At 49.0% G+C, this 27,882-nt stretch overlaps 1 protein-coding gene across 1 annotated transcript in view; it reads right to left on the bottom strand.

Moving 5' to 3' along the window:
• Positions 1 to 17,360: 17,360 nt before the first annotated feature.
• ST8SIA2 (ST8 alpha-N-acetyl-neuraminide alpha-2,8-sialyltransferase 2) overlaps positions 17,361 to 27,882 on the bottom strand; it is a 32,143-nt gene continuing 21,621 nt past the window's right edge. The window contains exon 6 of the mRNA XM_080394316.1: positions 17,361 to 19,006. Coding sequence (XP_080250442.1) covers positions 18,721 to 19,006 — 286 coding nt within the window. The 3' untranslated portion in view covers positions 17,361 to 18,720. The remainder of the gene's footprint in view (positions 19,007 to 27,882) is intronic.

The following is a 27,882-nucleotide window of genomic DNA, read 5'->3' as shown; positions in this document are numbered from 1 at the left end:
GATCCAAAACAGAGTTGGCAGCTTGTGTAAAGACATAGTTGTGGGCTGAAGGTTTCTGGGTTATGCAGGTTCCCCAAATCACAGCACTTTAAGTGCTATCCCAGTGCTTGCACTGTGGCTGCGCTTCTCCCAGGGACACTGGTGGCACGGGTGTTTTGGAAGCTGCATGTCCAGAACTTCACAATACAAGGCAAAACCCTCCAGCAGCTTCAGTGCTGGTGTGTGCATTTCCTAGCCCTAGAAGATGCTTTTTCCTGGCTGCTTCCAGCCATAAAATGAATGACACTGGGTACCCCGGTGCCAGGGCAGCATTATTCAGCCGTTTAGCTGTGTGGCTGGGCTTGGCATCGCTACGTGCTGCATGGCCGGTTGGCTTTCGGTGAGGCTCAGCTTGCAGCTCGTGCCAGCCGGCGCAGCCTGAGCCACAGGAAAGACCTCACAGAGCTCCATCTCTTACCCAGGGCCTCACAAGCTGGACAGGACATAACCATCCTGCACAGAGGGCTGCAAAACCTAAAGCTCCAAGAAACCTCAGGTCAAAAGCCTGGGAACCGCATCCATCTCTTTTCGATCCAGAGCTGGCAAGCAGGGATTCTGTAGTGAGGTCTCTCTTGGTGAGGGAGAGGTGATTAATGAGTCTGGCTCATAAAAGCTTGGACAGAGAACTGAGGAGACCTGCTGGGCTTTTCAGCAGCAGAACAGGCAGCCGGGTGTAAGGTGGGTCTCCTCCCATCAGGGAGAGCTGCTGGGCAATTTGCCCTGCGCTGGAGGCATCAAGGGGTTGCTGCTGTCACGGGGCAAAAGCCTCCGGAAGGTGACGGTTTCTGCACTCATTTTATTTTACTTTTCTGAAAGGAACTCGGAGCGTTTGGAGTTTTCTTTGATTTGAATTTCAGAAGAAGCGGAGCAAACCGGCTGTGCCTTGCCTTCTGATGGGGAGCAGGTGGGGAAGAACAGAAGTAGAGGAGTGAAGGTGAATCAAGCAGCACTTTGGCAGCGTACCCAAGTGTAGCAGCATGTCATTTATGCCGTTTAATTGTTCCCTGCAACTCGAATAATGTGGAAGGCATTAGTAATAGTAGCAGCTTCATTATCTTCCTCTTCTGATGTGCTGTCTAAAAAGCTGAAAGCTGAGGAAGGACATTAGGAACCCAGCATTTTAGGCTTCCTCTGGCATTTTGTTTTTCTGCAGAACCTGAAAACACTTCAGTGAAGCATATTAAGGCCTAATATAAATAGTATGAACAGAGGCAACCTGCATGCAGAATACAAGCGTTGCATTTTTCGCAGGTGGGGTGTCGGTCAGCGGTTGCGGTGCTGCAGTGCACCCCACATCTTTGACCGTCCCAAAAATGCACGAGACCTTTTTAGGAGCTACCTTTACTTAGCACAGAGCAAAACATGTCCTGTTGACTCAGAAGCCTTGTTGGGATGAAGGTAGGAAGGGGACACGCAGGGGACACGGCATGGCTTGAAGAGCCGGGGGAAGAATCTGTTCCTGCTGCCTTGGCTGTTGTGGTCAGCTCAGACCCTGGTGCTGCATCTCTGCCGTGGCCCATACATTACACCACCTCACTCAGTGGTTCCATCTATCTCTTCATCACATGCCACAGGCCGGCTCTCGTCAGTGGGGTCTTTGGAAATTGGTGTGGGACCTCTGAGCACCCAGGGAGTTTCACAGCTTGGTGTCCTTCAGCCTGCATTAGGCTCTGGTGAAGCGCACGCTAACCATGAGTGGAAGATGGAGGGAGGATTCCTGCCAGAAACACAACCAGCTCAGCTGCGGTGCTGCCGAGACGACGGTAGAGGTGGATTTCGTGTGTTGCCAGTTCCCAGCCGACAAGCCCTTCTTTCATTCTCAGTACATGGAGATGTTGTTTCGCCTTCTTGACTTTGCCCACCCAGCAATAAAAAGCCAGAAGGATGGATCCTGCTGCCACTGCCGCCAACACGAACGTGGAGCTATCCCACTGCTTCCAAGAATATCGATGCCTCATGTATACGAGACAGATTGATTTTCTTTTCACTCCAGTGCACAGAAGGGACACGAACTAAAAAGAGGTTTTAATGGCGTTGGGGATGGTGGATAGGTGGTTGCATGGAAGATATTCACATGAGATGCTGGAGTCTGTCACAACTCAACCTCCTTTTCTTCCCAAGGATGTCTGCGGCCTGTAATGTTTACATTGTCAGAGGGTATTTGCCATCACTGCTGCCATGAGTTTTCCTGACATTTGCTGGGGAGCACGGACTCACTGAGAAGGAATAACTCAAAGTAGCAGCAGCCTGGAGCGATAGGAGGTGAGAAAATCTTCCCGCACATAAGACAGGAGGCTAAGCTGAGATTTCACAGCTTGCTGAGACACAGTCTTTGCAATGACCTACATTTATACATGATATATGGGACCCAAACATAAACAAGACATGATGAAAGAGCTGGGGAAGGGCAGAAGGGGTGTGTGGTTCCTGGGAAGGCACTGGGAGGCTGTGCTGGTCAGAGCCAGACCCTTGGTGCTGGGATCAGTGCTACATGCAGCAAGTGTGCTGGTCCTAAATCAAACCGAGGTGCCTGACCTGTTTCCCGTCAGCCGATAACGAGCAGAAATCAGTGACAAATACGGCTCTCCCTGGGCAGCCTCAGAAAGCTGTTGATGGGAAGAAGAGGAGCATCGATGGTGATTTGTCAATGCACCTGAGTCTTGAAATAAAGAGTTTAGAAGAGAGTTGGAGCTATTTGTGTTCCCCCAGCTCTTCAAGCCATGCCGTAATCCTGGTGCCAGGCTCTTCTGGGTTTGGAGACATGCCTGGGTGAACATTGTTGTCCTTTCGGATGTTACTGTGTCACTCAAAGGCCACCAAGCACAGCTAGGTGACCTGGGTGGCTCCAGTTCACCATTATGTGCCTTCCCCAGGGTATGTGGGCACTAGGAATGATTTTTTTTATCTCATGCTTTGTCCCCAGAGTGTACAAGGAAGCTCCTTTTCCTCTTTCCCCCCTTTTATCACCCCATTCTTCTTTCTTCAGATAATTCTGTCTTTTCTTTTGTGTTTAACATATGGAAAGAGTACCAGTAATAGTCTAGCACCATTTATAATGCCCTCCCAAACCTGGGGAATGCAGCAGGGATCTGAGGGCTTTTCCTTTCCCTCTGTGCACAAAATCCAGTCAGTATTACGGTCAGAAAGACAACAGGAATGACAACATTCCTGACAAAATTGTTGTTCATCCTTCTCCTGTAAGGTGAAAATACAGACAGTTGTGTGTGAGTAGGTACCTTCACACAGACCCAGTTTGCTGTTGGCTTGGGCAGGGCATCGTTGCAGCCGTGTGTGCAGGACAGCATCTGCTTAGGCACGGTCTTAACTTCCCTCCTTGGACACCCAGGCACAGCAGGGCATTCGTGTGTGTATTCCAGATTCAACCTGAAGCTAGAAAACATCAACACTGGCAAAAGGGGCTTATTTGGAGCTGCGAATGTAGGTCATGCTGAAGATTAACGACCTACATTTCCCAGGTTTGAAACTGCAGAATGAAGTAACGGTCACTGAGCCCTGTGACCATCTTGCTGCTGTCCCTGGGATGTGGGAAGCCAGCCTTGAAGGTCCAGAATAGGGAGTGGAGGTGTCCTATTTTAGGGAAAACTGAGATGCACCGGACTGGCTTGGAAATAAAGTTTGTAAACCAATATTGTGGTTGCACTGGAAGGGCTGTGAACACCCTGGAGTGGCTATCGGGTGAGGAATCAAGGATGCCTGGGGGGCCGGTGGGAGATGTGTGTCTCATCCTTTCAGCAACAACCAAGGCTCACTACAATGGAAGAAGTTAAATGGCTTGCCCTTGGTCAAGCAGACTGCTTTTTAGCAGAGCAAAAAAACGAACGAGGATCTCTCTCTAGGGAGCATGAAACAATGAGTCCTGCTTCCCTCTCTGCATCACAGCTCGAAGTTTCCCTTCCACCTGCTGCCTCCAGGCCCATGTTCTGCACTACTGCTGCTCCTGTGCCTCCTCAGGCTCTCAAGCACTCAAGAGCAAAAACACTGGCTTGAAAGGGTTTGAAAAGTTCCCAAATGAAGCTTGTTTCTTTACTTGTTGGTACTTTATTGTGTTTTGTATAGGCTTGTCTCCTGATTAAGTTGAGCATCTCAGTGGGCACCTGTTTGCACACTTCTCTGCACACCCTGACGCTGCAAGGTCTTCTAGTTGGGGGTTTGAAAGTGAAAACTGTGCGTGGGCTCAGATTCAGGAGCTGGAGCTGCAGAAGAAAACACCCTTTACAGCAATATGAGGCTCAGAGGAGCATCGCAGCCTTCTGCAGAGATGTGTTGCAGTTGTCAGTGCTGCATGTTCAGGCATCACGCTAGAGCTGGGGCTGCCATGGCTGGTCCAAATGCATTCTCCCAGGTGTGTGTTTGATGTTGGAGACAGAGCACTCTGGATTTCAGGCTGCGTGGAGGTCAAGAGCCAGGGCACAAACAATTTCTTGGCAGGTTTGGGCAATTAGCAGCCCTTTTTGAATCCCCAGCAGCATGCTGCTGCTACCGCTGCAACCTGTGTAGTCTCACTGGTCTTTTTAGCATTTGCAATTGCCAAAACCTTAGCGGGGGACCAAGTGTTAGATACCATGTTCACCTGCCTTGACGTTAACGGGAAATTATTAGTATAATGAACATTTTACCTTGTTTTTTCAAGCCTCAGCACAGAACGTTTTGTAGAATTTGACTGCAAATCTGGACCCTGTGGCTTTTGTCAAAATACTAAATACTGAACTCTCTGCTTGCCTCCCTTCTGACATCGTTAATGATAATAATCACACCCCCCCCCCCAGCTGCTAATCCTCTTTACAAAACGCTCTGCTGAGTGCCGGTCTGAGTCTCCTCTGCCCTGCATATTCTGCAGTCATTTATATCTATTCAGTATGACCGTGGAAATGACCTGGTGGGACTTTAAATCGCTATAAATGACCACGGAGGGTGGCGGCCAGCCGAGATGCGCAAGCACTGCTCAGGGATGGCTTAGCCGGCTACTGGAGTTTGGTGGGTTGGAGTCGGAGTGTAGCTCCTGTCCTCCGGCGCGGGCATGGCACAGCTGTGTCTCGCTGCAAAGGGGTATCTCATGCGAGGAAAATCGTGGCAGAAGGCACTTGCCAGAGCAAGGATCTCTCCTGAACCCTGTCTCAAAACATTCAGATGTACTAACTTGCCTTTATTTTTAACATGGGCAAAATCTAATCTGGTTGCTGTGCTAGAAACACACCCAAGCAAACAGAACCCGCAGATGATTAGCCTGACCCCCTGCCTGAGATACTGATTTATTTTTTACATCTATCTTCTCTTGATGTGCAGGTGTTAAGCCTCAGCTCATTTCATGTTCCTCTTTAAAACCATTTCTGAAGTGATGGGTCCCCTCTGACTAATACTAAAGCAATGGTTGCAGTATCTCTGGGACAACCTCTGCGATGGGCACAGATTAATCAGGCACCAACAATGGTGCAAATTCAACCTCACAAGAGAATGGCAAGACCTCGAGTGCTCCCTTGTATAACGGTAACGGTGAGCTTTTATTTAATGTTCTCCAGCAATCTGTCTCTGAGAGCTTTAACAAGGTGGGCTACTGTTCCTCTCCTCCTTTAGAAAATGAAGAACTGCAGCAGAGATACTAAATTACCTCCTCAAGTTCATGGATTTTGAGGCCTGCCTAGTACCACCAGGAAAAAAATTCCCATTAAATATACTTCTGATGAAATTTTCAACTCCATGCGCTTGAAGTTTTCCGGGGGAACAACATGACTTTTACAGATGTTCTTGACCAAGGAAAGCCAAGTCATGTCGAGAAGATCCAACCTGCAATTTTCAGGCATGTGTATCTAATCTGACCTGTGAGGTATCTCGTGGATCCCACAGCCCCTCACTGAAGCGCTGCAGTTAGTAGGGGGGACCAGGGTCCGTTATATCCAAATTGTGATGCCAGTGGGGCTTTTCAGCAACACGGGTGAGTGTTGGACAGGCTGAAAACGTTTTAGTCTTTCTAAATCCGTGTGTATGTGTATTTGTGTAGCTTTCTCTGCTGAGAAAACGGTGGCTTTTGTCTTTCCTGAAAAAAAGAAAATGCTGAGACACCGCAGAGGGAATGTTCTTCTCCTGCCTGGTGGGTAGGATGGGATTATAAGGTGCAGAGGGATGTGGCACACTGATCTTCCTGCTCACAGGTTCCCTCCCTCCTGCAAGAAGTCTGCACTCTTAAAAAAGAGCAAATTTGTGTCCTGCCTCAAAGTTTTGAACTGTCCACACACTCAGCTTTATGATAACTGTTGAGATGTCCAAAAGGAAACAGCGTTTCCTTGCAGTCTGTAGAAGATTGCCTTTGGTACAGCCTTCCCACATTTCTCCCTCCTGGTTTATTACAGCCCTGAGACAAGTCCACTGCAAGACTTCATTCTTTTTTTATGAAATGCCTTGCAGTCCATTTACCAGCACACTGTAAAATCTTATCATAAATAATTAAAACTACAGCTGTCAAAATAAATGGCTGAAGTCCATTTTGGCAACGCTATGAAATATTATCCTACCAGTCTGGGGGGGAGATTGTTTTTTTTGTTGCGGTTGCACGCTGGCAGCTCGGAGTCTGGCAGTGCCCTGTAATCAGCAATGAGTTTCCCAGTCATTAGTTCAAATTAGAGCAGCTCTGGTGACAAGTCGAATGGCAACTCCAGCTTCTAATGGCTGAGGAAGGTGCAGGCTGACCCTTCTCACAAGCAGAGCAGAATGGTTTATTTTGTCCCGTTCTCTGGGAAGAGGAACAGGCACAAAGCGGTTGTATAATGCTGTGTTCAGATGGGTTTGCAGCAGGGAGGTCTGGGGCCAGTGGCGAGCACGTGGCTTTGGTTAGAGAAGCAGAAATCTCAGCAAGAACCAGCGAACTCCCGGGGTCTGGAAGGTTGCAGCCTCCGTGTGTTTTGCAGACCATGGTCTCCCCAGTGCCCTTTCTTTGGGCTTCATTTCAGATCCACCTTTTCTTGATCTCTTCCCTCCAAAAGAGAGCTAAAGAGACATTTCTGCTGCAAGTAAATACACATTGGGTTGGACAAATCCACTGGTGTAATGTGTGCAAGCAGGACTTGAAACGTGTGCAACAAGCAAAGGGGCTTAGAGGTGAGGTGGTAGGAGTTTTCATTTGGAGTTTGCTTAAAATTGCTGGGGGAGCTCTGGCTCTCAAGGTCTCCGCTCCCAGCAGTACAGCAGCGAGGCCAAGATCTTAAGGATCTCCTGAACTTACAGAAGGTTTCTCTTCCAGTCATTGGGCCTACCCCGAGGAGATTTTTCCTACCTGATATCTAGCAGTGAAGGTCCTCACCCAGGAGCTGCACCCATGGAGGAGGTGAAAGTAAATGATGGCTGAGAGTGTGATGTGAGCTCTGGGTAACAGCTGAGCTTTGCAGGGGTGGGGAAGAGGAGTGCTGTGAGCTTGTACAACTTTTTTCGCAGATCACGTGATATATGGGGTCTTTGAAGTCACAGCTCTTGAACTTGAGACTATTTGAGATGCTCAGCTTTTATTAACACAACAAAACCTGCAAGTTTCTAGCCCTCATGGCTACAGGGAAAAAGACTGAAAAAAGACCCTGAAAACCGGAGAAACCTAACAAAATCAAAAATAGATGGCATACAGAAGGATTCCCATAGGTATTATTCCAAAAAAGTGTTGTGGTTTGGGAGGAAGATCAAACTCTAGAATTATCAGCTCCAGAACTTTTTATCCCTTCCCAGAAGAGGGAAGCATCCCCAAATGGCAGAAGCCTTTCATGGGTGTTTGCCCTGCTCTCTCATCCCTACTCAGGGCTGCCATGACCCAGCTGGGGAGGGGGTGAGTGTCCCCAGATCTGCTGCACACCCAGGTCTGGCACAGGCTGGGCTGTCTCTGCTGCACGCCTTTGCCCGGTGGCTGCCACCTGAAAATGCTATGCTGGTGTGATAAAAGGAGGTCCAGGAGCCAAGAAACCCGGGATTTTGGCTCTGGCCCTGCCGCTAGCTTGCCGCCTGTTCTGCGGTGGGTCACTCGGGCTGAGCCACCCCGACCCTGCAATGCCCAGATTGCCATGTGTGAGCACTTGGCTAAATGGTTTGTAGAAATACAGGGCACCTGCCTTCGCTGAGCACCAAGCTGTATTTTTAAGTGCCTGGCTTTAGCTATGGAGATGACGGTAAAACCCTCCGTGCCTCTGTTTTCCTTATCTGTGGAGTGAGGATAATAGCATTGGCTCATTGTCATAAATCGTGTTGAGCCCTTCATCCGAAGCGGGAGTGGATGTTTCTCAAAGAACCTCAGGCATTTGGAAGTGTAAGTCCCAGTGAAAATCAGTTTGCAATTAGTCTTAGATGATTTTTGAAATTATTTTCTCCCTGTATCTCCCTACAGGAGTGTGAGGTCTCATTTCTTGCACGTAGCTATTGCTTTTGCTCCAGAGCAGGAGCATTTGCTTGTGAAGGTTTTCCCACCTCCCAGCCAGCCCTTCTCCAGGTCCTGGAGACCTGGGGCCGGACCAACGCCTCATGGCTCCTTGTGCCCTCATGGAGGTGATGCCTGGGCACTGCTGACTAGCTGGTAGATGCTGCTGGCTTCTCAGTCAGGAGCATCCCAAATCACTGCTGCTATCGGATTTCTTTCCCTTCACGGATCTGGCTGAGCCCTTCAGGTGGTTTGTAAATGCCACCTCCCCTGGGACTTGTTAAAGTGCTCCACCAGTGCCCATCTTCCTCTGCAGGGATGACCTTTAACTCATCTCTGCTGTTGCTACCTGACTCGGATCACCTCAGAAGAAAGGTTGCCATGGCGATTTCATATTCAGCTCAGCCAAAAAAATCCAGTTTCTGTATCTTATTAAATGCTCCCTTTCGAGGACCGTATGTGTGGAGAGCCAAGCCCGGGGGCTGCGTGCATTCACTGCAGCAAGGAGTTGGCTCACCGGGAGTTTCCCTGCCAGCCAGCGTGGCTGTTCCTTACCCCTATGCCAATCCCAGCTGTTTTCTGGTTTTTTTTTTCCATGTTGGGGTAGAAGCTGGGGGTTTAAAGCCAGTAGTATTACTATGAAAACACTCCTCTGCAAAATGTCAATCTGCCTTTTCAAGGGGATTTTTCACCACTCTAATCTAAACTGCACTGTCAGGAGTGGATGTTTAATGAGGATCAGTTGGAAGCCCTAATTGGATGGGTATTCAATGGGCTTCTTTTTTTTCAGTTGTTGTTTTATCCTTGGGACTCTGTTTTCACAGAGATCCTTGTTAAATTTTAGAAGCTAATCTCCGTTTAAACTATAAGCTCGGGGAACCTTAGTCCTCGGGGCCTGCTTGGAGCCATGGCTGTTGTGGGCTTTCATGGAATTCTGCTGGAAGGCAGAAAGAAAACCCACCCAGGATGCTTCTGCAGGAGCAGCAAGGACCATTTTGAGGCATAGGCAGTTCTTTTCTTGCAGAAAGCTAAGTAGCAGGCACAGTGCAAACTAAGATCTAAAGGCACCAAGGTCATGGGAGTGATGGAGAAAGCCAGGGAGCGCTGGGGTGGTTGGCCCAGGGTTCCCTTCTCTGCTGAGAAATGTGAATACGCACAGGCATGAATCTTAGAATCATGACATCATAGAATTGTTTAGGTTGGAAAAGACCTTTGAGATCATCGAGTCCAATGGTTAACCCAGGACTGCCAAGTCCATCACCGTACCGTGTTGCTAAGCGCCACATCAATGTGCTTTTTAAATGCCTCCGGGGATGGTCCAGCTCACAGAGATGCCCACTGCACTTATCTCCAGACAGACTGGGTACCCACAGCAGTAAGCAGCAAACCTCTGATCCCTTGCAAGGCCATGAACTCCCCCAAACTCATATAACCCCTTCAAACCAGACAGAGATGATGCCTGCACACCCTGCAGCCACCTCTCCAGACCTCATTAACTGCCTCCGACTGTGTGCCAGCGTTTTCCTGCCATGGCCTCTGTCAGAGGCAACAGGTGCTGCGCAAAATTATCTTAATGCATCTGTCACGAAGAACAAAATACATCATGCTGTATCATCTCGGAAATTACAGCTGAAACCCCTCTGAGCCATCTAAAGATCATCCCAGCCCAAATCCCAATGTTCTCCACATCCCACCTCCTGGTGCGTGGTCCCGCTCCCCATCCTCTGGCATGCACTGCGTTCTGGCGGCCAGATGTATCTGATGGCAAAACAGCCGCCCGGCAGATCCCTGTGGGGGCTCAGAAGCCCCCCTGCATTTTATTATCTTGTGCAGCACATGCTTCCTAACAGGAAAACCTTTCCCAAAGGATTTATTTCTCCATGTGAACACAGTGTCCTGAACGCTTTTATACAAACAATTGTGCTTTGATTTTCTCTCCCCCCCCCCAAAAAAAAACCCCAACAATTTATAGCAGATGATTTTAAAAACATCCTGGTTTTCTATAGTCATGCTTTTATTGCACTTTTAATTAAAAACTTGGGAAGACCATAAAAGACACATCACAGATGCAAGCGTTTCCATACCCCATTTCACATTAAACACTCACAAATAACTGCGCACCCCTGCAGCACCTCCTCTCTGCCCCCTTTGCCCTGCAGCATGCTCAGGGGTCCATGTCTTCAACAGATCCTTCGGCTACTAGCCGCCTCCTATTCCAACACACATGTAACACCTTCTCTCCATCCCTAATTGCGTTTCATTTAACATATGCAATTACCAGAACGACTTCTTCCAAAAATAACCCACAGGATGTTCAGAGCTGCCTGGCTTCTGAGACGGTTTTCAGCCAAGAAATCTGTGCCCTCCTGGTCTGTCCTGGAAAGCCCAGGAGCAGGTCGGTGTGCTTGTGAATCTGCCCATTCCATAATATCCTGAGAAAAGACGCCGTGAAGCCCGTACGCGAGGCAGGTGAGACACGCAGGTTACAAATCACAATGCCTGCCCAGTCATTTCTAGGCATTTGTTACGGTGTCTTAAGTCAGCAACCTCAACAACTCCCCTGGTCTCCAGCCAGGAATAAAAGCGCTGAAGGAAATCAGGCCACAGTAATTTCCCCAAACCACAGAGCTAACATGCGTGGTAATTAATTCTTTTAGTGGACAGAGGTTTTTTTCTGCTATGAACTCTCCCAGGGGCTGATACAATAGTCCATCTCCTTGGCGGTCATCCCATGGCTTTAATCATGTGTCCCACACAATTCTGCAGAAAAATTCAGCAGAAATTTTTCCAGCATGGTGCCTGAAATCGAGCTGCCAAGATCCATCCTTCGAAACAGCGATGCGACTTTCTGAAGCAGTGGGTGAGATCGTGGTGCTGCTGGGCTCACTGGAAGCTGCCTCTTGACTTCAGCCAGGTCAGGATGTGTCCTACCACACACTGGCTTCTCGACGCAAGGAACAGCGTTGCATGCTAAGATGTGGAGTTTTGGGGCCTCATTATTTGTTTTAAAGACATCCAAGTCCGGGGCTTGTGGTTAATATAGAATATGTAGGAGCAAAGTTAGTTTTTCCTAGAGTTGCCTTAGTTATGGAAGAACTTCAAGAGCCCTTTCTCCAGCTTCCTTGAACTTGTCGTTGGAGGTTTCCTGAATTATGCTTGCAAACCTCTTTAAATCTGATCATGGATGGAGCATAAATGCCATGCTATTGAAGTCGAAGGACACAGCTGACTTTCTGGGGACTAATGCGTTGCGGTAAGCTGATACAGAAATAACTAGGATGGTTTTTGTTTTGTTTCCTTTTAACCATGTTTCCTTCAAAGCTTCCATCCATAACACAACATGCACCCACCCCCGTAACTAATTCATTATTTTACAGCAAGTAAAATCAAACAGGAGACAAATGACTGTTGTTTAGTGCCATTAGTTTCAATGGCTTTACACAATATTTGAGTCATTGGCTTGCCTCTTGCTTTGGAGGAATCCCAAATCTGGATGAATCTACGCGCATTATAAACCATCCGCGGGGCCAGGCCAGGCCTGCCTAACAGATGGAGGTCCATATGCTTTGGCTCTGCACCCATATGGAACACTAATATGCAGTGCAGGAACAGAGCATGCCTCTTCTCCTCTTTTCTAGCCACCTCAAATCCAAAGTCATTTCCAGACACAAGCAAGTCACCTGGAACCTGTGCGGCAAGACACTACAAGAGTGATGGTCCAAGCATAATATTTTCCTTGCTCTGTGGTTCCTACTGAAGCCTAAATTGAAACATTTTCTAGAAAGCGGCGCGTCAGGCTTTCCAGAGTGCTAGTTAAAAAACCCATTACGTTGCTATAATGGGCTTTAACCTTTGCTGCCTGGGTCATGCAAGAACATGGAGTGCTTGACCGGCCCTGGCTGGAGGAATTTCTCCAGGTGACCAAACCAGTAAATAACTGTGGATATTTCACAACGCCTGGGAGGGTTTGTTTGCCGGAGGCACAGGATTAGTATCAGATGGCTTGCCACCATTTCAGCAGAGGGACTTTTATTGCTGGCTGCACTGCCCCGGCAGCGCCAGGTTTGTTCTGGCCAGGCACTTTGAGGGGGGACCCACAGGGGCTTTTCAGCGGTCAAGGACAGCGTTTGTCCTGGTGCTTAAGCCTTGCCCAAACTCTGTGCTTTTCTCACCAGTGCAACACAACGGGTACAGCTCAGTTCTGCTTTGAGCAAGCGAGCAGCACGTTCAGTGCCTGCACCCTGCAATATTGAAGGATTGTCCTTTAAGGTGGTATGTCTTTGAAAGTGGCATCTCCCCGGCTGTCCCCGGGGTATGCAGGGCTGGGGTGAATGCCCTCCTCCTGCCCTGGGCTTTTTTTTAGGAGGCTGGTGATAGCTGCTGCTGGCTGAGTGCTGAGGATTCCTACGCTAACCAAAAGAGAGACGTTTCCATCTATGCTGTTGCTTCATGTTTATTCTCAGCTCATGCACAAGGTGTGAGAACATCACGGTGGGAAGAACTGGTGGGTGCTGACTGTGATTCTTGTGGAAGAGCTTGTAGTTTTGCTTGGAGATGATGTTAAGCAGCTAAATGCATGTGCCTTCAGTTGGATTGTGAATGTAATTGGCATGCAATGGCTTTGCTCATGCATCAGGCTAGGTTTGATGGAGCTGAACAGGAGTTATTCCCAGCTGGAAAAGGAGTTTATTGCTGAATACCCTAATGTTGCTGAAAATGGGAGAGAAGTCCATCCTCTTGGGAGGGTGATGACTTTTTTTGTTATCATTCAGGCCTCTGTCTAAGGTCTTTCTCAGTGATTTTGCAGATTTCTTTGCGTACATGGATGATGCGGAACTGTCTCGAGGGGGAGAAATAAGACATGTAGTCCACTCCCTGCTGGTGGTGGCCTCTCCAACCTGGAGCTTAAGCTGGAAGTGCTGTAGTATCCACGGTGAGACGACCCAATGTGGAGCTTGGACGTGAGCCATCCCATGACAGTACTGGAATCACAGAGAAGACTTGCCAGCTCATGGGTGCTCAGTTGTTTTCATAGGGAAAAAATAAGATGAAGTAGAGGTGAAGAAAAGGAAAGCTGGAAAGCATTTGATGGAGTCAAAATGTGGACCGCAAAGTGAAATTCCACTGTGGTGCCAAGGGCAATAGAGTAACATTTAAAGACGAAAATAGCTGTTAATAAACCATTCATAAATGTGAGAAACCTAAAAAGGAAAGCAACCAAAACACTGGAAGAGCTGAAAAATGTGTGGTTTAACAATGCATTACACTGGAGACCATGGTTATGCAGCTGGTTTTACCTCCTGATGTTGAGGGGCACTCTGGAGCAAACCACTTCCCTGCCATCCCATGTGGGTCTCTCAAAGCGTTATGCTTTAATTTCCATAGTTTCAAGCCTCTCTAGCATGAAATTGGATCGTTTAATTTTTTAAAAAGGGTGGTGGTCAAAAAATGGCATTTATATATCAAGATCTGTATATGGTACAACCTTTGTGAGGCTATTTTGCACAAAAGTAAAAATGAAATAATATTGGTATCAACTGAAAACATTTATGTCATTTGAGACTGACTGAAGTCCATAGTGCTCAGACTTTTTACTAAGCAGTATCCAAAATGCAATATAAAAATGCAAACAATTTTCATCACACTTTCAAAATGAAATATTGTTTCTTTCTGGTTTGCAAGACTGGTGTCTCAAAAAAATAAATAAAAAGAGATCTGGTTGCTTTTTAGCACTAAAAAAACCCTTCAGGCAGCTTGAAAAAGGCACCAACAAATCAGTAATTTGATTCACGATTACTATTTGCACTTTGTTCACTAATTATCTGGGCTGTGAGTGAAGCAGAGGATTGGTCGCTGACCCTGCGGCAAGCCCCGGCTGATGAAGCATTTAGAGGAAGGGGACCGTCCCCGCTCTGTCCCCGCTCCATCCCTCTGCTCCAGCAGCTGGGAGGGCAGTGGTGCCCCTGCCAGCCCTGCTGGGCAAGGGGCTGGGGGCACGGGAGGCGGCTGGGGTCCTGTGCGGGAGTTCACAGGAGATCCTGCAACTCACCCAAGCTAGCATTAAATAAGGCAGCGCAGGCATAAATGATAGAGGCTCTCAGCAGCACGGAGCCTGGGGACACTGCGGCTTGACCAGGGGGGCAGTGCAAGGTGTGGGCAAGCAACAGCCGCATCACTGTATATATATATATATATATAGTTTTATAGGAAGAACAAAAGTACTGTGCTATTCCATTCCTCCTCTGCACCACTCTCCAGCACACACACAGAGCAATGAGTGCAGCGAGAGCTGAATTAAACTTCTTGTCTGAAGGATCCTTGTTCAGCCTGGACGAGTCTGTAATGACAGGCTGGCTCCTTGAGCTTCGTTCATCAGGGACCGAAATCACTGGAGTAATCAAGGGGAGAGGAAAACAGGAGTGAGCGTGTGCTTGCCACAATGCTCGGCAGTGTCGGAGAGTGCCATGAGGTTTCATGGCTGGCTGCTAGCCCAGAGACACAAAGAAGCATGTGGCAGATCTGAAGGCTGGGATGTAACCAAGTGAACCATGGGCAAAAAGAAAAGCAAGTCAGGCAGCTGTACTTCTGGCCGTGTTACAGCTAAGCAGGCGAGGCAAGACCCTTATCCCCAAGCTGTTGTAAGAGGAAAATGCACCAGAGGCACACAGTGAGGAAAAGGACGTTGGGTTTGGCCAGAACCACCCGTTAGACTGTTGCCCCAAAAAGCCATGCTGGGAAACGCAGCCCCAAACTGTGGGCTTAGCCAGGTGAAGGCTCAAATTTACCTCTATTTTACAGGTTTAGATTGCTTTTTACCACCTGAAGACCTTTTAGCACAAATGTGCCTAACCCACGGGAGGGAGCTCCCCATCCCCAAGCCACCAGCATCACCAGTTTGGGCTGGCCTCGCTGCCGGAGGGAGCAGTGGGATGGAGGAGCGAAGATCAAAGGGAGCTGCTGCTGTCCTTTAGGGCAGTTAAGTACATTCACAGTGCAACACGCACCTGCACCCCTGCCCGAATAGCATCAATACTCCTTTTTGTTTCACTCTTGAAGACAGGAGGGCCTTAATTGGGCATGAAGAAATTCATCAAGCAGCAGCCGGGTGCGGCCATCGGGTCTCCCCAATAGCATCTGCAGCTGCCGTGCCGCAGCCCTGCAGCTGCTTGGCGGCTGGCGGCTGCCCCAGAACAGCCCGGATAGCATCCACCTACGGCAAGCATCACTGCTCCCGGTGCCGAGCACAAGGTGGACCTGGAACTCCGGTCCCGCTGCTCACGAACAGCCTGTGGGCATTACGGCTGGCTGAGCTGCAGGGGCTGGGGCTTGGTGGAGCCGGGTCCCAGCTATTTGCTGGAAACACAGACAGTAAAGTGTGTTTCCAACCTGAGGAGCTGCTGGAAGAGCCAGACCGGAGGACTTGGCACAGCCCACTAAAGCAAGGGGGAATGTCGTCTAGGTGGCTTTGTGCGTATAAACTCAGCAGGGACCAACCCCCGTGGCAGCGAGGTGAAATGGGAGCTCAGCCATGGATTTCCATACCTGCAGGGTCTTCTTGCTCTTGGTTTAGTGTATTTTTAAACCAGGGGTGAGCAGGGCCTGTTTTGGGAACAGAACCGTCACCAACAATGTCATGCCCCTGAATAATTTGCCTTTAACTCACCTCTGCTCTGACCCAGCAGCTGCTCCAAGAGCTCCAGAAATCCCTTCTCCCACCCTAATTTTAACCCCCCAACACACCCCTGGGGTGCTGCTGTTACGTTTAGCTCAATGATCTCAGCGAGGACACCCTGGGGGCTTCAGGTGTCCCCCTGGCTGAGCACCAACATCCACCCCAGGTGGGCGAACCAGCCCAGCCTTCCCCTCGCCTTCACCAGCAAAGAAGGTTCCAGGGTCTCCCCATGTAATCGCCTGGCATTTTATGGTCTTGCTCCTCTTCTCATCCTCCTAGTCAAGGAAAATAAATACAAAACAACAATAAAACCCCTGCATGTTCATTTCTTGTATTTTTATTTAAAAAGAAGGTTTGCTAACAGCAATCAGTACCGTGGCCCAGGCCCCTCAATACAACAGGTGGCTTTAGCAGTCCCTGCGGCTTCATCCCTGCTCTGTCCCTCCTCCATGCTGGGGACAAACCAGGGAATTACCTGGCTTTAACAGCCACTCCTGAATCACGGGAAGCTCCTTGGGATTGCAGACAACTTCCATTTTACAGTTTTATTCTCTGTCTCCTCCTATCTCAGGAAACCCCAACAGCTTAAGCTGAGGTTCCCAGCCAGCTTTAGCCTTATCGTGCAACCAAACTCAAGTAAAAATAATACAAAAAGGAAAAAGAGAGCCAGGTTTAAAAAAAAAACAAAAAAACAACCCAAACAAAAGATAAAAGAAATAATTTTCTGGAGTTTGAAAGAAACATTCCCTTGGTGGCAGATTAGCCCACATTTATCCACTATAATGTTGCTTATACCTTAATCTTAGGCATCTTCATCTGACACTAATTAGCAGGCTGGAGGCTCCTACAGGTACAGTAGCTTCTACATTGCAAAACATGAAAGTGAGCTCTTCCTTTTACCACTTGAAGCACTGAGTTTTTAGAGATCATGTCAGGTATTTCAGCCCCAAACTGTATACTTTTTAACTTAAAAAAAATAAAAAAAGCAGTAGGAGGAGGCACAAAGGTGATAATACCCAGCCATGAGAACACTGCAGCCCGTGTCCGAGGCTTGCCTGCGTCGTGTTATTTACTCTCCCACGAATTAAACCCAAACTGCACTCGCTGAACCCCTGACTCACCTGCCTGCTGGCACCAAGTGCTAATCAGGAGACAGGGCAGTCTGCAGAAACAGAAAATTAGACAGGCTAATCAGAGCAATCTGGTTGCTTCCTTCAAAAAACACAAAACTCAGAAAAAAGCAAATGTGGTTATAAAAACGTCTTTATATTTTGGGTTCTCTCCGGAAAAAAAAAAAAAAAAAAAAAAAAAAAAGGTTGGGAAGGAAGATTATTTCTTTGAGATTCAACACTAGGCAAGCATCCCATCAAGATCCGTTTGACATCCTATTTAACTGTTCAGAGTAAGAACTGATTGGAGCTTCAAAGAAAGGACAGAGCAGGACTTCAGGAATACAGCGCTGTATGCTGGTTCTTTGCAGAGAAAAGTGAAAATAAATTATTTAGACTTGACAAAGTCCCTTGAAGTCCTGCAGCCTTTCTGCTTGGCTGGGTCTCAGGCCTATCACCAATATTTCAGCGGTTATTTTTGGCGGGGGAGAGAAGGCAGGCTGCTTAGCAGGTAGCATTTGGGAATTACGAGCTAGATATACTTCTGGTTTTCATGAGCCCTGACAGATGTTGAGTGTCTTTGACTGTGGCACAGTAAGACACTTCATACTAATGGTGCAGGTTTGTGGCAGCAAACCTCCTTCCTGCCACATTCCAGCATCTTTGCTCCTTTCTAAATTGTTCCTTCAAAAAGGGAGAGAAAATACATGCTCAGCATCCTCCTCACCGTCCGCCTGGCTCAACACTGATGCGCCCATTCTCTGGGGGCCCTCACATCTCATCTCCGAGCAAATTCCATCACCAGGATCAGCTTAGCACTGCTCCCCACCACCGCCTGGAGATCAAGCTGCAGCCCAGGAGGCTTCTCCCTCTCCTCTCTGAAGGCTGTGCTCAGCCTGATGGCCCACGTTTTGGATGGATCTGTGCATGCCTGCCAGACACTGGTCCCTGTGGGGCTGGAGACGGGTCCTGCTCGGTGCCACAGGCATTCCCTCGGCTGTGAGAGCCGCCAACAAACCTTCCCTGCCCACCCCGCTCCCTGCCCCTTCCCCTCCCCACCACAAGCACGGGGCCAAGAACGTGCCTCACTGAAGAGTGCCAGCGCCGGCGTCCTTGGCTAAACTAACTACCAACCTCAGACCAGTCACGACAAACGGCTTAACGGTTACCCATCACCTAACATACCCTCAAAAACCAAGGCCACCTTCACACCTTTTGGATGTAGGGTGAATGCCCTTCCAAGCCCAGCAAGCCCCCAGCAAGAGGTCTTGCCCGGGCCAGTCACGCCAGATGCTCCTGCATCTCTCCTGCCCCTTTCCTTGGTGAACACCGAACAGTTATAATACTCAGGTCAATATATATAGGTACCACGTATATATATTTGTGTCGCTGTGCAGCGCGTTAACAAAGACAACCAACCCCACCAGGCACCACTTGTCCTTTGTGCCCCCTCCCCTTCCTCCCGTGGCTGTGCAGGAACGCGGCCGGGGACCACCCTACGTGGCCCCATCGCACTCCCCCACAGTCAGCTTCAAGGCTCCCTGCTGGTGCAGCGTCTTTAAGGCTCTGAACTCCAAGGGCATGGTGTGTGGGCTGGCCTGCGAGGTGTAGCCGTACTTCAGGCTGTCATAGTAGTGGTACTTGACCGGGTTCTGGTTCTGGTCCAGGGGAAAGGGCCAGAAGCCGTAGAGAAAGATCTGGTTGCAGAAGCGAGTGGCTAAGGTGTACATGAGCAGGCCGGTGGTGGGTCGCTTGATGTGGACCTTGTTCGTTAGCCAGTACCTGCGAAGGGAGAGCAAAGCGAGTTATTCCCCCTGCACACGAAGCCCGTGCCTTGCATTTTCTCTCTCCTGCCTCTGACCGAGACATATTGGTGATTCAAAGTGAGAGGTTTCTAACTAGCAGAAGAGTTCCCCATGCCAAGAAGAAGCCTCTCTAGGGATTGCTTCATGAATAAGCATCCTCCTGCTCTCTGTCTGGCGGTTACATCACACTTGTTGCTATGGCATTGAAGCATCTCATGCCTCGGCAATCCTTTATGAAAAACAAATTGCTTGCAACAGTGGCCTTCAGTACTCCAGCCTACAATTATCTTCCAATCAACCTAGGAGATCAATATCACAGACCAAACCATCCACATGTCAAGTAGACTCCAGCAACCCCTCGAAGCAGGCACACTCACACACACACGCTGATGATTTTCATTGATGAATGAAGATTTTTACTCTGACAGTAAACACAACAGGGCTGTAAAAACGTTTGCTTCGGAATAAAGAGTGATCAGACTGAAAGAGCTAAAACACGCTGCTATGTTCCCATTATGGCCAGCGATTGCTGCTGTGATCTTGGACCAAAATACATCACTAGAACATCTGCATCAGTCCATGAGATACACAATACGGCATATTGCAATAAATAACATGTGATATGGAGGTCAGCTGTGCTTGCTGCTGAAAAGCGCGTTACTTTTTATGAGGGATGGTAAAAAGAACAGGGAAAGATGTAGTGATGCACGAGCAGAAATGGTATCAGCAGTTGTATTTTTGGGCTGCCGATAAAAGTTATTGCAGCATCAACATCTCGTAAGAACTGTTTTCCAGTGCCCAGTGTTTATTGCACAGGCAGCTTACCTGGTTTGCTCAGCAGAAAACCACCACCAGAGGAGCAAAATCAGAAAGATAAAAGGTTTGGGGGAGGTAGAAGATGCCCCCCCCGGGCTGCACCCTCTCCTCCCCCAGCATGTCTGATGCCAATGTTGCCCCACAGCAAGCAGGGCTGTTGCAGGCAGCGCATCCCACCGTGCCACAGCCCGTTCAAGCCTGTGGATTATTTTTAATAGATGTTTTAAAGGGCCCGAATTCAGGTGAGTGCCTGGCAGCGCTTTCAATAAAAGGCATGAGGAAGCGGAGCAGAGCACGTGGCATTTCTCTGCTCTCACCCAGAGGTTTGGGATCCTGAGCCGAGTCCCATTGTTACGCGTGGAGCCATGGGAAGTGTCTTGCTCCTCATTCGCACTTTCTGCCAGGCTCCTGAGGGCCTGCTGCTCAGACAGCGGGAACTCTTGGGAGAGCTGAGTCTTAATCCTGCAAATTAGCTTTTCACGAAAGCCATTAAAATTTAGCAACCAAGGCACAAAAAGTACTTGCTTGTTCTCAGTCAGATAAGAGAAAAATTGACTTTTCTGGTGAATCAAATTCTGGAAGCAGAGTGACCGCCTTGGCATCTGCAGCAAGGGCACGGCAGGTTTTGTTGGGGTCCCAGTGCCTGCAGCTTTAGCAAAGGGTAAGTAGGATGTTTTGGGAAGGGGGTCCTCCTTGCCTAGCTCATTTTGGCATCCAGCACAAAAAAGGAGCAAGAAACTGGGCGAAAGCCAGTATCTCTGAGGCACAGCACCAGCATTTTCTGAGCTTGCCCAGCCATATGGATTGTGCTATAGGGACACAGCAAAGCTCGCTGCGGTGTCAAGGCAATCTTCTCCCACAGGTAGCCGTTAAACAGCCTCCTTGATGAGTTTATGGGTAAGCACATTAGACCCCTGGTGTGCAGAGAGAAATGGGAGATTATCACAACTATTTAACACTGTGAATTAGGTGGGGTATCTTGATGCAGGAGGGAAACTACCTGGGAAGAACTGTCAAGCCACATTAACCGGCTGGCTTTGGGGGAAGACAACGGTCTGGGTTTGTCCTGCAGCTGCTTCAGCCTTAAAACTCTCCTTTTACCAGTTTACCAGCTGGAGCACAGAAAGATACCGGTGACCGTTCACCTGCCCAAAATATTAACCTGTGGGTTTTGTGGAGAGGCTGTAAAACCTCTACGATCGTACAACATCGTCGACAGCACAACGACGTGTCCCTTGCACATGGGTACAGGACATTCACAGAGCCACCGACATTTCAAGCATATTAATGATGAAAAAAAATGACCTGGGCCAAACACCAAAGCGCCCTACAGAAGCACGCTGTCCTCTGCCACCCAGCACGCACACACAGCCTCACTGAGACCGAGTGTGCGCAACCGGTACCCAAAAGCTGCCCTACCGCAACCACCCCTCAGCACACGCAGCTAGTGAGCGCTCACTCAGTGATACCGGGGTAGGGAGCAATGACAATTCAGTTTCTTACAATGAAAATTAAACACCTGGCACCCTTATCTGTATTTCCTTCTATTGCAGGCACGGTATTGCGAAAACCAAAGGGATGACAAACCTTGCTTCTACCGCATCATAAATTCTTGCTGCTGGCTGCAGCTTTAGAGGGGGTGATGGACTCCAGGCCGTCCCAGCCCACCCACACAGATGACATACATAATATATAATGCCCAAACCATAACACAGGCCATGCCACAGCACTTGCAATTTGTCTCCTGGACAACAAAGCTAGGAAATCCTCCGGTGAGGTCTGGGGAATACGGTTAAATGACTGGTTTGTGATGGGAGTGTGGGAGCTGTGCAGGAAGATCTCCCTCTTATCTCTCCCACCGCTGGCCAACTGAGACAGCGGCCCCATTCCTGGTGCAGGAGAGAACAGCTGGGGATGGAAATAAAGCCTAATTAATTCTGTAAATCCAAATGAGGTTGTCTGGGCGCACATGGGATGCTGTGTCAACAGCGCACCTTTAATATGTGAGGTCCGGGATTTTAATTAGGAGGAAAGATAATCTTGAAGCAGGCAGTAATTATTTTTCAAATTGGCTACACCAATCACCATAACTATTAACTGCAACATTTTATGGAAAGAGACAGCAATTAAAAGAGAAGAGCAAAGAGCAGTCCTGAAACTCAGTACCTCCTTTCTCAGAGCTGTTCTCACAGCGTGGACCTCCTTCAGAAGCTGGTGCTGTGTCTTTTCCGTAAATAAAGCCTCAGGGGTGGAAGCAGCTATAGAGATAGGCTGGTGCCTGAGCAGGACGCAGCTATGAACAGGAACCGTGACGTTGTCAGGCAAAAATTGTCCATGACAGCTTGTTTCAGATCATGATAGTGACAGATGGAGAATGCCATCAGATCTTCAAGGCCATCTTTTGTACGGAGGCAGCCTAAGACACCAGCCCTGGCACCTATCTGAACTAATACTTGACGGTTAGCCAAGGACAGAGGCTCCAAGAATAGCAGCTCAGAGAGTCCCATCCTAGCTGGTAGGTGGTTCTGGTTGCTCCTCAACAACATCAATTTTCCCAAATGTTTCCAAGAAACTTAAGTAGTCTCCTAAGCAGAACTGCATAGCACTGCTGCCCGCTGCCTATCGGTGCGTGCCTCCTGCGAGGGGGCTGCAGCGACCGCTGTATTTGGACTGTAAAGCCCGGTGGGAACTCTTCAGGAGACAAAACGCTCTGAAACTGCCCCTAGGAAGCCACAGCTCCCACCCGAGTCAGGGAAGGGAGCAGCCCCCACATGGCACTCCTGGAGCACGCACCCCATCGCGCTGACGGCGCTTATCCTCCTCCGGCACCACCAAATTAGGGAGCAGAGCCTGGCCTTGGCTTGGGCTGAAACGCTGGGTGCAAAACTCCTCCCCGCAGGCAGCGTTTGGGCACTGCCCTGCTCTGTGCCTACCCATCACCTCCTGGCCTGTCTGAGAAAACCCTGAAGTAACTTGTGCTCTCCAGGGAAGGGTTAGCCTGCAGGATAAAATGAACAGAAAATCCATCGGCCCGATGAAACGAATAGAAAAACTCATGTCAAAGAAATCAAGTTTCAGCAGTATCAGCTGCATTACTTAGTGATACAAATCAGAATAGCTGAAATAATGCTATTTCAGACCCTTTTAAAACAGCTTATTCATAAAAGTGTGATAGAAACACAAGCTGCTGTGGAGGTGCTAGTCCTTGACTGTCAAGCATATTACCAGTCTGCCACACATTCTTCTCCCATTAATCCTCATAAAAACCCAGCTACAGATAATCAGAGCAAGTGACCTGATGGTGCTCTGCACTTGCACTGGTGCAGGCAAGGACAGGACCCACCGGTGCTGGCAGGGCACAGCATGTATCCCAAACGCTGGGTGGATGGAGATGAAGTGCTGGAGCCCAAGGAGCCACAGCCCCCACCCTGCTTCTCCCAGCCCTTTTCTGTCCATGTATCCAGTCTCCTCTGTCACCTCCACCAAAACAGCAGAGAGCAGGTAGAGCGATGGGATCTGTGCTGGATGGGCAGGAATGGGCAGGTTTCCACCCAGATTCATGCTAACGCTGACTCCAAAAGCTGGATCTGGAGTCACAGTTGGGCTTTATCCCCAGGCTGGGGAAAGCCTAAACACCAAATCAAGCTTCAATATCCAGACTGGAACTGTACCGTGTGGCTTGGACTTGGCACAAGAAAATCAGCCCCGAGACACAGCTAAATAGCTCTTTTCTCCTCCAGGTCTTGAGTTCTGCAATGCCCTTTCAAACACCCACAAGTTAATGCATTTCCAAACAGACAGAAAAGGAGGAAGGTAACCGGGAAGAAGATTACCCTGTTTCTTTCCTCTTTCCTTCCTATGCCCCTCGCCTTCTTTTGACCAAGACAAGATTAAATCTTCTTCCCGATTAACCAGAACAAATTAACTGTCCTGGGGTCCCAGTGCAGACACACCACAGCTTGGGTGCCTCAAGAGGCAAGAATAATCACTCACACAAGGATTTATCTGTGGGATATCCACTGATCTAACCCACACATGGCTTTACGGGGCATTGGCAGTCCCTCACATCCTACCCCAGCCACATGCCTGTGACTGGCTATTTTCTCCCCCTACACCCCTCAGCTGAGTGCAGGACCACTGTCCTTAAACCGCCTTTGGGACCAGAGAGGAAGGGCTTTAAGGCACGAGTCCCCAGGGCAGATATTTCAGAGAAGCCCCTGTAGGTGTAAAATACCGTAAGAGAGAAAGCATGGAGTAGCTGATTTAGAAACCCCGTAAGTGGGTGATGCTGGCTAATCAACAGCAGAACGGGTCTTGAGACAGAGAGCGAGAAAAGATGAGCTGGGAGAGCTGTGTAAAGCGAAAGCAGCAGATTAGCTTTGATGTGTTAAAAGGGGAGCCTGTGGAGGGATGCAAAAAGGTGGGGTGATACAACCAAAGCAACAGGTTAGGAGAACAGTCTGCACACATGCGCTCTGTGTGGCTATAAGCAAGGTGAAGGCTGCGGGGAAGGATGCAGTGTGAGCGGGACACGAGACGAGGAGGGACCAGGGGAGGGTTTCCCCCATGGCTGGTGGATGGGAAAGGCAGTGGCTGAGCAGCACTGCCCTGACAAATCAAAGGCTTAGACGTTGTTTGGGTGTGAGGACCCAGGGAGACATCTGAGGCAAAGATGAATCCACCTTGTGCCCCACCAGGCTGCACTCCAGGGGAGATGTGGCAGAGCAGCACTACACAAGCTATGGACCCAGAGCAAGGCAATCACCGTCGTGAAAAGCGCGTGCAAACTGTCACAGCTATTTGGATGTTAAACCTAACAGGAGACTTAGCCAAGGAGCTGGAAGATTTATTGATTTTTTTTTTCTTTCAAGAAGCTCTTAACAAAATCTGATGGGATTAGAATTGCTTACTGCCAAGAGACCCTCATGATGGACACAGTGAAAATGCTAGACTAGATTAGACAAGACAAACTGAAACGTGTCCATGAATTCTCTGCAAGGAGTGATAGTCAAACCTCCAGACACAATTATTTCCCCCTGCTTCCTAAATTTCATGTTATTTCTGTAACAAAAGCAGCTTGGCAATAGAGATTACAAGGCTTTTTGGAGACACTAACAGATGACTTATAAGGGGCTTGCTTGCTTCCCAGCCAGGAGACAAGCACTGTGCCAGATGAATTGCTCAGGAGACATTTCATAGAATTGCTCCAAAGTGAGTCACGCACCCCTGAAACACATGGCACCGTCCCCATCCCCACAAGCTGGCTCCCTGCCACGGCACAGCTTTCCTTTTCAGCCTTAGGTAGCGACTCGGCTTCCTTCTGAGCGCCTCCAGAATTCTCCTTGTATCAGTGTTCTGATGCTGATGGTTCTCTTCCCTCCTGGCGTGAAGATGGCGAGTTTAACCATGTAAGAAGAGCCTCCGTCTTATTGCACAGATTATCCAGAATCATCAACACAAAAAGCTATCAGCAAACATTTAAGGCACCCTCAGAGCTAGGAAGGTGATGTCTCAAATGATGCTGTTAAAGACAACAAACCCAAATGCTTTTTACTTATCACAGCAACACACACTCTACAAATGCCCCAAATGCACTGAAAATTATAGGAAAAAAATGCTCAATTGCCACTGAAATGCATTCTAGTCCGGGGGAAAGCAGAGCAGGACAATAAATACTGCAGTTCAAGGAGGAGTCAAGAACTCACAAATGTATTTTGCTGGTAGTAAGGGAAGAAAAGGCAAAGCTTTTGTAGCAGAATTGTTGGATGAGATGTTAGTCTTTGTAGAAAGCGCTATTCCTTGGGAAAAAAGCCCTATATATACATATATATATATAAAAGAGTGTCTTGGCTGAAAGACTTCCCCCTTTCTTTGTGATTTCCAAATCAACTTAGGATAGATAATAAAGGGTAGCTTTATCCAGCAGAGGAGAAGACAGGACATCTCTGCAATCGCAGCACAGAGGGATGCTCTGTGGGGCTTTGTGGATTATCAATTCTCTGCCGCATACTATATGCCACAAAAATTATTCATTTCACAAATCTCAGATCTGTCAAATAAAAGTATAATGCTACGAACTGGCATGTTCTACAGAGAGAGCTGGAGAGACAGAGGAAGTCATTGGAGACCATATCCCTGTAACAGCAAGGAGCTCATAAGCAAAAAATATAGGATGATCACAGGAATTCAACAGTATCACAGAAGATGAGTAAGTAAATGCCTAGTGATGCCGGTCAGTCTGACCTGAGGAAGGAATCCTTCTTCATCCCAAACTACAGCATATTGATTACCCTGAGCAGATGGCCAAGACAACCCTATAGGTACCGGAGAGGTTTCCTATACAGCACCAAGAGCATCAGCACACCCACCCCCCACCAGCTGTGACCAGTTCATTCAACACTGCCTGAATCACTCTTGTATCCGCCCAAGTCCAAACCTGAGGAAGCTACACCAAGGAAAGGGTTAACATTGACTCCAGCCTTCCCCCAGCACAGCCCTTGGTCACCCAGCCCTGGGTGGTCCCTCTGCAGGGCTCCTTGGCCAGACCACAACACACTGGGTAGGTGTTGAATTGCTCCCATCAGTTCTGGCTTTCTGAGGGGGCTGCAGTTCTAATTATATTAACTGTTAATTAGTAGGCATTTTGATTTCCTGCTGATAAGTGTGAGAGCAGGAGAGCAGGTCAAGCAGCAGCTCCCTTGGCTTAGAGGGCAGCCCCAACGAGGACTAGCACTGGCTTCTGCCATTATAATTGGATTGGTGCCGCCTCTGCGCAGCCATGACCCACCTTTCTCCATTGTCCCACAGCACAGTACAAGCCCAGAGGGCAGGATCGAGGTCTCAGCTGTAGCTCAGACAGGGCACCCGGAGCCTGTCATCAGCTCAGCCAGTGTCTGACCATGTGCTGGTACCATATCCACCCCAGATATCCACCAACAGCAGCCACTGCACTTGCTTGTTGGTCAGACTGGTTGCATCCCTCTGAGCCCCAGGAGGTTTTCAGAAGCCCAAAGCCATGTTCCTTGCACAGGACCCCATGAAAACCCACGGGAACACTAGCACGTGCAAAAGGAAGACACTACTCCAAGCCATGGGAGAAGGGTGCATCACTATGTGCCAAGAGACAGTGCTGAACCCCTGGGCTGGTTCCAACATCCCTGGGTCCCCTCCAGCCAGGGAGGACCTGCCAGCCACGGGTGGCAGCTCCAACACTGCTGTGTGGGGGATGCACAGGGACAACCAGAGTGCCAGCCAGCCCAGCTGGGCCACAGGGATACAGCACAGGAGGGCCAGGAAGGTGCCACGAGTTGGAAGCTCAGCTCGGCAGAGCTTACTGAGGCATCCTCCTCTTCTCCCACAGGAAAGTGATGCTCGGCCCTTGCCAATCCCTCTGCAAAGCTTCCTATAGGAAGTTTCTGGCACTGGGAATGGTTGCCAGCACAGGATTAGCAGCCTGTTGATTTAAAGGGCTTATTACAGGAGCTTAATTCTATTTTGACAGATGAAAGTAAGTCAATTACAGCTAGAAATAGCTCAGAATTTGGGTTGTGGGAATTTTTTTTTCCTTCCTCTCCTCCCTTTCTGTGAGTTATGGTATCACTTCCTTCTGTCTCTTTACCTCAAAGCCAGCATTTTCAGTAGGATGCCTCTCTGGCCCAGAGAGGGCTCAAACACAGGCACCTGGGGCAGACATGGTTCTTTTTGCCCATTATTGCTGCCTGCGATGCACCACGGCACCAGAGCCTCCACTCCCGCCAGCCGCCCGTGGAGCTGCCCTTCGCACCCCTCTCCCCAAAGCACCCCCTTAGGCTTGCTCCTGCACGGCATGACCCCAAAACCTGTCCCGTGTCCACCCCTGGACCAACACGCGACCTGAGCTGGGACAGAGCAACCCAGCATGGACCAGAAGAACTCAGCCTGGAGGCGTGCAGGGGAAGAAGTGCTCAAAGCAAGCATAAAACATTAATGCTGAGGCTTAGAGGCAGAAGCACCACCTACATGACTGAATTCCCATCCCAGGAGATCAACAGGGTCTAG

This window comes from Falco punctatus, assembly GCF_963210335.1.
Source record: "Falco punctatus genome assembly, chromosome: 7".
NCBI classification, from domain to species: domain Eukaryota; kingdom Metazoa; phylum Chordata; class Aves; order Falconiformes; family Falconidae; genus Falco; species Falco punctatus.
Note: the sequence above shows the minus strand (reverse complement) of the source record. Positions and strands in the feature narration are given on the sequence as shown.